This window comes from Branchiostoma floridae, chromosome 3, assembly GCF_000003815.2.
Source record: "Branchiostoma floridae strain S238N-H82 chromosome 3, Bfl_VNyyK, whole genome shotgun sequence".
NCBI classification, from domain to species: Eukaryota; Metazoa; Chordata; class Leptocardii; order Amphioxiformes; family Branchiostomatidae; genus Branchiostoma; species Branchiostoma floridae.
In genome coordinates, this window is record NC_049981.1 from 27,940,657 (window position 1) to 27,950,091 (window position 9,435).

At 40.0% G+C, this 9,435-nt stretch overlaps 1 protein-coding gene across 39 annotated transcripts in view; it reads right to left on the minus strand.

The window, feature by feature from the left end:
* The window catches only part of LOC118412142 (titin-like), a 78,545-nt gene that overhangs the window by 17,514 nt on the left and 51,596 nt on the right, over nt 1-9,435 (minus strand). For 32 of the 39 annotated variants that reach the window (XM_035814808.1, XM_035814811.1, XM_035814805.1 and 29 more), the window contains 7 exons: nt 8,905-9,052; nt 8,120-8,222; nt 5,877-5,948; nt 5,359-5,436; nt 4,040-4,089; nt 3,522-3,670; nt 2,826-2,879 (listed from right to left, as the gene is read on the minus strand). In XM_035814808.1, coding sequence (XP_035670701.1) covers nt 2,826-2,879; nt 3,522-3,670; nt 4,040-4,089; nt 5,359-5,436; nt 5,877-5,948; nt 8,120-8,222; nt 8,905-9,052 — 654 coding nt within the window. Of the gene's footprint in view, nt 1-2,825; nt 2,880-3,521; nt 3,671-4,039; nt 4,090-5,358; nt 5,437-5,876; nt 5,949-7,500; nt 7,633-8,119; nt 8,223-8,904; nt 9,053-9,435 lie in introns of all 39 variants that reach the window. The other 7 variants (XM_035814827.1, XM_035814821.1, XM_035814824.1 and 4 more) reach the window with 6 other exon arrangements.

Genomic DNA, 9,435 nt, shown 5'->3' on the forward strand with positions numbered 1-9,435 from the left:
ATCTGAATCATACGCATAGCTGCTGGCTTGTGCTATGTACATGTCTCTCGTCATCTCACCTGCTTGTAGTGTTGATGCAGTGGATGGATGAGAGGTGGTAGACTCTGTGTCTGAGAAAGTTCTTGTCTCCTTGCAGAACCTCTCCATTTTCTTGATGTTTTCACTCTCTGAGTCAGAAAAGCTCTCAAATCGCGGCCTGGACGAGAGACTTCCCTTGTCTTTGATCCGACAACAACGACCAGTCAGCGGAGACATGGTGGAGAAATATTCCACCAGTCGTGTGAAGTTTCTTGACCGCGAACCGGACTGAAGTACTTCTGCGGCGTACATCCTGTAGGACACAATGTCGGGTGGGCTTCTCGGAGGGGTAAGGTTCTCTGATGTAACAATCTCCTGGTTCTCACGTTTGAATTCTGTAAGTTCACCGTCCTCTAACACCACGGCTTCATCCTGAGCTTTTAATATCGGTGAAAGAACATCCTCACTTGGTGATTTGAAAGCAGGTCTGATGTAGTCTACTCGTATAGGGTTTCTAGCAGGGCGGTTTGGGGATGGATTTTTCTTCTCAATCGTTGACATATCATTTTCATCTGAGGCTGCATCAAGTGTCTCCTCTTCACTCTCAAGCTCATCCTCATCTCCCTCGCTGCCCGTCTCGTTTTCAGTGCTTTTGTAATCCTTATCAGAGTCGTCAGAGTCCAGGCATTTTGCACCGTATTTCTTTGAAATGTCGTTACTTGTTACTGTAACAGTTGGAACAGGGCCTACTGAAGGAGAACATGCTTTGTCACTTGTACTTCTGGATTGGTTTCCTTGAGTCTCAAAATGGTCTCCCAAGTTGTGAAATGCACCTGCAATTCTGTCGTGCTCCTTGCAAAATGCATCATGATCTGCAAAGAACTGCTCCAGGTCTGATTCGAAGCTGTCGTCAGAGAAGCTTGGAAACTTCTGAAGTCTGGATGACTTGACTGGCATAATTCTGTTATCTATACTATCCAGGCTTTTGGAGTGGGACAGCTGTGAGAGCCGAGGGTTGGTGCGGAGCGTGGGGGAGAGCTGCTCCATGTAAACCTGCTTATTGTAGGGCTTTGCGCGGCGCGACTTTCTGCGGGTCTGTCGTTTAGAGGAAAGCTGTGTGCGCATGGTGTAGCTGTGGCAGTTAGGAAGCATGTGTGGCATGTCCGTGGAGGTGGTTAGTAAGACTTCTATGCTCTCATCACTAGTGGATTCTTCCTCTGCAAGAAGGGTTAGCAAGACAGCTATTAGCACAGTGTTTACCCGACCTCTGCTTCAAAAGATAAGTCTTACATCATCAGGCAACGTTGGAACCTGACTTATGTGTGGTACACACTGTTACCATTGATACAAATAACTGCAGTAACGTAGTTTTTCTGATTTTTCTTCTGTGCTGCTTCAGTATACACTCATCAGACCTCTTTAGCAGCAGAAGTCGGATAAACAGGTAAGTTAATTGAAAAACAACATCATGATTATGTATGTCAGTCTGTCATCCACTAATATACTTGCATATAAACAATGTTAAGTTTCCAATGTACATGTAACAGTGCACCCATGCTTGTAACATTGTACTTCAGACACAATAAAAAATAAGATCACAAACTATACATAAGGGAAAACTGAGAACAATTTATCTATCAGCAAAACAAGGAAGGAAATACAAAACAAACATTTACAGCAAAGCCCCTTCATCATAGGTACTGCATGTGTTCAGTGCCCATGATTAATAGAACAGGTGAAAAAGTTGTTTCCAAAAATTTCCATTGGAAAGCAGTTCTGCAGAACCCTTTTCAGCACCAAGGATAGTTATACAACTTTTCATTGCAAGGCAAAACAGACACGGACCAAGTCCATGAAACTATTTCTCATGTCAAAAATAAGAATTTGACAAAGCTCATCTTTGATCCAACATTTTTCCTGAACACCATGACTGTTACTTTAAGTTTTTGAGCTGTTCCATATTAGCATTTGAGGAGGGTTGGTCTTTTGTCCCTTCATTATTTCAGGTGCCATCCCCAATGTGGTTAGTTTTCTTATAATTTAGCAAAATCTCAACTATCCCCTTCTGAACTTTTTAAATGAAACAACCTTGTCTTGCTGAACAATCTGAGCACATTAAGGATAGTATTAACTCAAAATATAAAAAAAGTGGGAAGACAATACAAAACATACAAGATACTTTTATAGTTAAAAAAGCATTACTACATAGTTGGCCATAAGGCACACATATATAAATCATATACTGTATTGAACTTCCATGTAAGCATTTCTTTAACAAAGCCATCAAACAATGTTGTTAGTCCTGTCATAAAACATTATACAAGGAAGGTAAAGCTGAATATGGTTAGCTGTAATGTGACAATAACAGCAAGCTCTTTGTTATGCATAGTACAAATACATTATAAAATAAACTTGTCATAAACAATAAAGACAGGGTCTCTGTGGATTGATATCGAATCCTTGTTGTAGGAATGGACTACAGAGGAATACAAATGGCATCAGCAAAAATGCAATTCTATTGATTTTTACTCCGGGCATGTATAATGTAGACGTTTCCACACATATTCCAAAACGTTGGGCTACAGTCTATTCCAGTGGTCAAGAAAAAACATAACCTGTTCTCTGATCAGATTTGATTAAATTATGTATGCAAATATGCATTCACCCTTACAGTTTCATAATTTTGTTTTTGCTTACAATATCTTTTACTACTTTTTATGCATACACATGCAACATTGGAGACAAACGTACCACAGAGACAATGTCTAACAACAGACTTAAACCACAACATTTTACAGTGATCTTACCCCGAGATATTGGTGCTCTGTACTGGGTAACGTCAGGCTCAAAAACAGAGTCGTCTAATGCATTCAAAAGGAAACGTCAAGCAAAAATAAAGCAACCCTGATATCCAAAAGTGACACTTCTGTGGTTTGTTTATGCGTTGTGCATTTAACTTTTGGATTAAAAGTATCTTCCGACAAAAGACACCTCCAACCCCAGAAATTTGGAAGAATACAAATCATTTCTGAAGAGTCACTTTAAAGTTGTTACAGTTTTACACAATAGCATATGCTAAAGCAAGCTGGGTAAAAAAAACACAACATATTCAAAATCAGCTGGCCATAACAAACACTGCAAGCAGAAGCTGCTGCCATGCTCAATACCACTTTACGGACACAACATTCAACTTAGGTTATGCAATAGTCAAAGCCATGGCAACCACTGCAAGACAATTATTCAAGAACAAAATAAATTTAACAAAATCTTTAATAAGTTTGATCTAACAAAAAAAAAAGTAACATGCAGGCTGCATAGCCCATGAAACCAGTGCTATAAAGCACACCCAAAATAAAGCCTGTTTGGTCCTCCTACTATCATCTACTGAGACAGTCAAGATATTTATGTTATATCAATTATTGATAATAATTACTGATTTTGACCATCTCAGTTGATAATAGGTTCAAGGAGTAACCCTTCACCTTTACCCCCTAACCTCTCACCTTTTGTTTTCTCTGGAGCTACTTTCCTCAGTCCCATGGTGGGGATGTCCCCTCCAGACTGGATCTGTTTGTACAGCTCTCGTGTCGGCTTCTCCTCCGCCTGGCTGTTGGCTGTTTCTGCCTGCGCTGCCTTGGTCACACTCACTTTTCTAAAAGGCAAGAAATGATGTTCAGTTTGCTGACATGCTTGGACAAAATAAATGTTTCATTTAAAAAATGAAGATAACATTCAGGGTTGCATAGTAGCAAGGACATCATATAGGGATGGTAGTACATTATCTGAGGAGACAATTCTACAGCGCCCTCATGCAGTTTTATCTGCAACTACAGGACACAATGGAATATTGTCATGACATTGCAGTCCTTATAGCATGGGCCTTTGCAGATCGTGGCAATCACTGACGAGCGGTCAATGTACATGTAGATTTTACTGATGACTGTGATGTCAGACACAACATCCCTAAAACTATATCAGTCATGCATTGTGGTGAAGGTAATGGGTTTGCAACTATACTCACAGTGCCTGCTTCACGTTCTTGTCTTCCATGTATGGGTTGTATATGGAGCTCTGTAAAGTAAGAGATTTTGGACAAATTGTTGAGATTAGGACTTAAAATTGTGTGAGTAGTATTGCCAACCCCTGTATCAAAATACACGCTTAATGAAGTGCAGAGAATCAAATTGTCTTTTCAGTCTGATTTCACATCACACTTTCAACAATTCATTGCCCACCCAATTGGTCCCCACTTCGCATTAAGAGGTAGTCCTGAATTGCACACTGAAAAGAAGGTGGTGCATCAAAAATTGAATCAAAACAGAGAGAGACTCTTGTGAATCAAATCAGCATCTTTGGTCTACAAGTGCACATGCAGCACATGCAGGCATGCAACCTGGAAGATAAAAAAGAACAGAGGTGCATTTGTGATTCACCATGAAGTAAGTGACTGTACAAAACAACATGCTGAGAACAGGAGATGAAATGACGTGACAAAGAATGCACATGTACATTGCACAGCTGGTGCAGAGCTGCAGGGGATGTAGGGAAGGGTTCTTCCCGATGTAGGGCCTGGCAGCAGTCAAGAAATGCCAAGATAGAGATGATATGAGAATGGACAATCTCTACCAGGTCCAAGTGTGGAAGAAGGAAAACTCATTTCTATTTGATCAATGTGATTGGTATACATGTAGTACACATGACCACCTCCTATCTACAGCTACAGCTACAATCTGGATGTGTCACACTCTGATTGGCTACTCATACTGCACTACAACTGGTGCTTTCCCTACTCCCTTCATGGTTGATTACGTTGCACACACTATGCTACTTTTGCTGATTTAAACACTTACAGCAGTGTATAGATGTCATCTCTAAATTTCTTATATACATGCATGTCCTCTTGTAGACTTATTTTTGGCAGAGGCAAACTGGATTAGTTAGGTATGGAAACTTATGATTTCAGTCATGGGGATAGGATAGACTCTGGCCTGAAGAGGGTTGTGATAAAACCTTGGCAAGATGTTGATGCAGATCCAGATTTACATGTAGTTTGAGAGGATACCTAACAACATCATCATGAATGACATTTCTGCAGTTCAGCAATTACTTGCTAGAGGGCACTGTTTGCATCTTGTATAGATGAAACCACATGCACTTATATGATGCTTTGCCAAAAGTTTACGCTTTCTGTGTGCTGTACTGTTTTCAATCAGGAATGAAAGAAGGCATGCATTCTTTTTCATCTTCTAAGACACTTATATCTAACTCTTGATGACATCACAACACTGTTGAATGTGTAATGAGGATATCAGCCAATCACAGGTGCGCTATCACCCATACCTTCTTGGCCGCTGCTTCCCTGCCTTTATCAAGTATGGAGGATTTCCCTGGCTCATAGTCCTCTATTCTAAATGGGAGCTGCACGTAGCAGCGGAGAGGGCAGAGAGGAGAGAGGAAAGGGAAAAGATGGAAATGTGGTCACAGCTAAACCTTGCTGGTCTCAGCTACTTTGGAACAAAGTTTAAACAATTGCAAACCCCACTGCTCAATGCACACTGCACGCAAACTTGATCAGCAGTCATTTACGTTCATTTTGCAGAAAACATTGATCAGCTTGTGCTATAGCTACAGTAATGAATCTCTTTTCTATGCACAAATGATATCAGAGAAAACAAACAATAACGTATTGATACAATTAACAGAGGTTCATTTTTGATTGGAGCAGTCATTTCCTTTGAATAATAATTCTTTAATTCACAAATTAAATCAGTTTTGCTTGATGGTTTTGATTTCTCCATTAAGTCACACGTCACAAGTACACACGCCATGCTGAAGGGCAGCTTTTGCAAGGACCTTACCGGCTGTTCTTTCTCTACAAGGAACTGATACCACAGCTCATCTTCTAGGCTGGGTCTACGTTCCTGTGAGTGCTACAGGAAGGAGGGAAGGCAAGAGAAGGCAAGGAGGGAGGTGGAGAATGAAAGAAGAGTTAAAAGAGGGCTGCATGGTTCTGCACAGTTTTGGATATGAGAATGTAAATTGTATATGACTTGTATGTGTATGTTAGGGCCAGAGGAGATGACACTATCAAAGCTATAGATGTACAGTATATATACATATCTTATGATGGTAAATGTTCAAGATCTTCAAAATCTTTGTCTTTCATTGCCTTTCAGTTCACTGTAAGATTCCTCTAAAATGTAAATTATGTACAAATACCAATGGTATTAGCTAATGAGTGTTATGCAAAATATTTCTGGTTCTTAAATGGTGTTTGCTGTGTTTGTATCACAATCATGATGGGTAAGTGAGCACCACACCTTACTTACTGGGGGCACAAAGTGTGCCATTTTTCAAATCATGAAGTAAGAAAATGAGTTAAGAAACTTGCAAAGAAATGATCATTAAGAAAAAAAAAACAGCATTCTTACGTATTGAGAGACTGTAGTGTTTGATAGATGAATAAATAATCATGTATGCAGTTTAACTTATTTGGTACTACAAGCTACAGACACTAAAGACTAAGATCCTAAGGAATAAGATTCAGTCAATTCACCAGTCAACTGATTACATACAAAGGATTTAGTAAAAAAACTAGATTGAAAGAAAGGAGCAAATAATAGTGCAACTGTTACAGTACAAAATACACAGACATTAAAAGTAGCTACAGGCAAAAGAACTGCTGAAATTGAGAAGAAGGAGGGTTATAGGAAGAGGAAGCGACCACTAACAGATCGTTGTGCCCGTCACTGCACAGAAAAATTACACCAGTAGGCCACCTGCAAGGCAGAAAGCTAGCACACCATCAACATTCACATTATGCAGTCATGGCACGTCTCAGCTGTATCCCCTATAGTGCTGCTGTCAACCTAGAAGTACACCTTAGCACTAGGGACTACAGTCTCATCACATGCATGAGGGATACACAGTTGAGAAGATACACTTCACAACAAAACTATTTGTTCCCATTGTAGTTGCAATAGGTTCGGTAAGGGTATGAATAATTTTGTTGTTAACTGTACCTATTAAGCTCTACAGCTCTTATCATGATGTCTTTTTCACAGATGATAGAACAAACACACTTAAAAGTGTCCAGCATACTTGTATTTGTAGTAGATAATATCTTTAATGGTCCAACATACATGTATGATCAGTCGACACTGTACGGCTTGTCGGAACATTGAGAAAAGACATCATTTGAGCTGCTACAGCTCTACTAAGAACTACAGTTTCTGTGTAAGACCAGTGTTTATTCAGTCTGCTCTTTAAAAGGGCCATGACCAGTCATCAGTAACACCACTGGTCTTCAACAAAAACTGCAGCTCTTAGAAGAGAGGTATACAGAAATGCCACCAGAAGCGTTTGCTGTGCTTCGTAGCAGTTGTTCTTTGCCCATGCATAGGCAGATGGAAAACTGTCTTTGTGTCTTGAAGAGAGAGAGAAACGAGGATATCAAGACAGCCAAAAGGGGTCTCTCCTTACGTGGACTGCTTTGTGCTGTGGGGACGGGGCTGTGGAAACAGGATTGACTGGTTCAGCTTTGACAATTTCCAGGTTTGCTCTCTCCAGGGTTCGCAGGTCTTCTTCGAACTTGTCGATTTCTCTGCTTTTTCTCTGTAGGTGTGTTAACACTGTCACTCTTGTGCATTTCTCAGTGTTACAGACTGAGACATTAGGAATCATAATAAGACTACAACTCTCCTTCCCAGGTGTGTTCCCAAACTACTTACCAACATGATTTTTACCAGCAAAGTATATTCAATTTCTTATGATCTGTCTCTCCCCCACAATGAAGTGATGGTTGCTGTTGTCCTACAACTGGTTTGACCAACATTTACAAGCCACAAAAAACATTCAAATTCATTTCTAATGATTACCTGATTCGCTAACCTTTAATAGCATATTTTGAATGTTAAGTCTTATGAAAAACTTTTTACCAGCACACAGATTGGACTCAAGTTGATCAGAACCAAGATTTGGGTTTTCAGGACTGTTGAAAACAATATGAACATTTTCCATAATGCCATAATATTATATTTTTGTACATCAAGAACACAGAATGATGAAATTTCCGGCCAACATAAAAGAAGGCTTGACTTACAGGTTTGCCTGGCTTCCCGATGGATCCCCTCCCGGGGGTGTAGTCCTCGATCCTCCCGGGGTTAACTGGCGCCACTGTGGGGGATCTTCTGCCACTCTTGTCACTACAGGGGCAGCACAGACAGACATCAGAACATTGCTTCAGCTCTGCACTCAAGGATAACTATACTACTAGCAAAGTAATTTAGAATTCACTACATACATGTTTTGTATTAGTCGTCTGAGTGAGTATTTCCTAGTTTAAACGTCTATCAAGTCTACATGTATCATATCATTAATTGTTGTAAGAAGAGAAACAAAAAGCTTGTGAGATAAGCACAGTCATGTTCTGTATGGCAATGGCAAGCTTGGAATTTTAACGTATTCATTATTACACGACAGAATTTTTAGTTGTTTTTTTTTGACGGCATACTTTTTCTTTGACAATGTGATCATTACTCCATGGTACATAGTAGACCTTACAAAAGTTGCTGTACTTTTGTCGTGTCAATAAAGATTGTTGTATGATAATGTGTTCAGTGTTTTGAAAGAAAATTATGTTTTGAAATATGTACTAGATAGGAGAGGACAGGGATGGTCAGAAAATGGGATAAACTGAAAAACTTTATCACAGTTAAAAAAGAAAAATTCCTTTTTTTTACTTTGCAGCACAAAAATTGTTACGTATAACAAGTAGACAGAGGAAGTAAGGAGTGTCGGCAGGACAGAGCAGTCAGAGTTTTGTTGTTGTTGAAGTCAGAGCTCAGGAGACAGCTGCGTGCGGCTACGTGGTGTGCATGCATCCACCTGGTTGAGTTGTTGGAACTACTGCCAAGTCTAGCATATCGCGGCTCATATGAAATGCTGGCCCGGTTTGGCTTGGCCTGCGTGGTTGTTGCTGATTCAAACTCAGTGGGGGAGAATTCGCCACTGTACCTCATTCTGAAGGACTCGTCTGGAAAAAAAAGAGTAAGAGGTTGTCAGGCGACTGCACCATATGAACATTTAGATGATGAACAACACCATCTTATATCTGTGTGTGAGTAAACCTAAACAAACGTTATGCTTTCATCACAAACAGCAAGGAAGCTTTGCCGTTAGGGTAGCAAAGATATAGCAGATTCATGTCAGCGAACGCAACATCAAAACATAATATACATGTACACACGTCTTTGAGCATTTCAAGATGTGTGATTTCGAACAGTGATAGAAGAAGGACACGTGACAGTTGAGTACAAAATGTGAGATTAGTGTAGGTTTTAGACAATAATGCACTGGTTTCATCACAAAGCAATGGTCATTACACTGCACAAGCACAAACACACAGTCAAATCACAG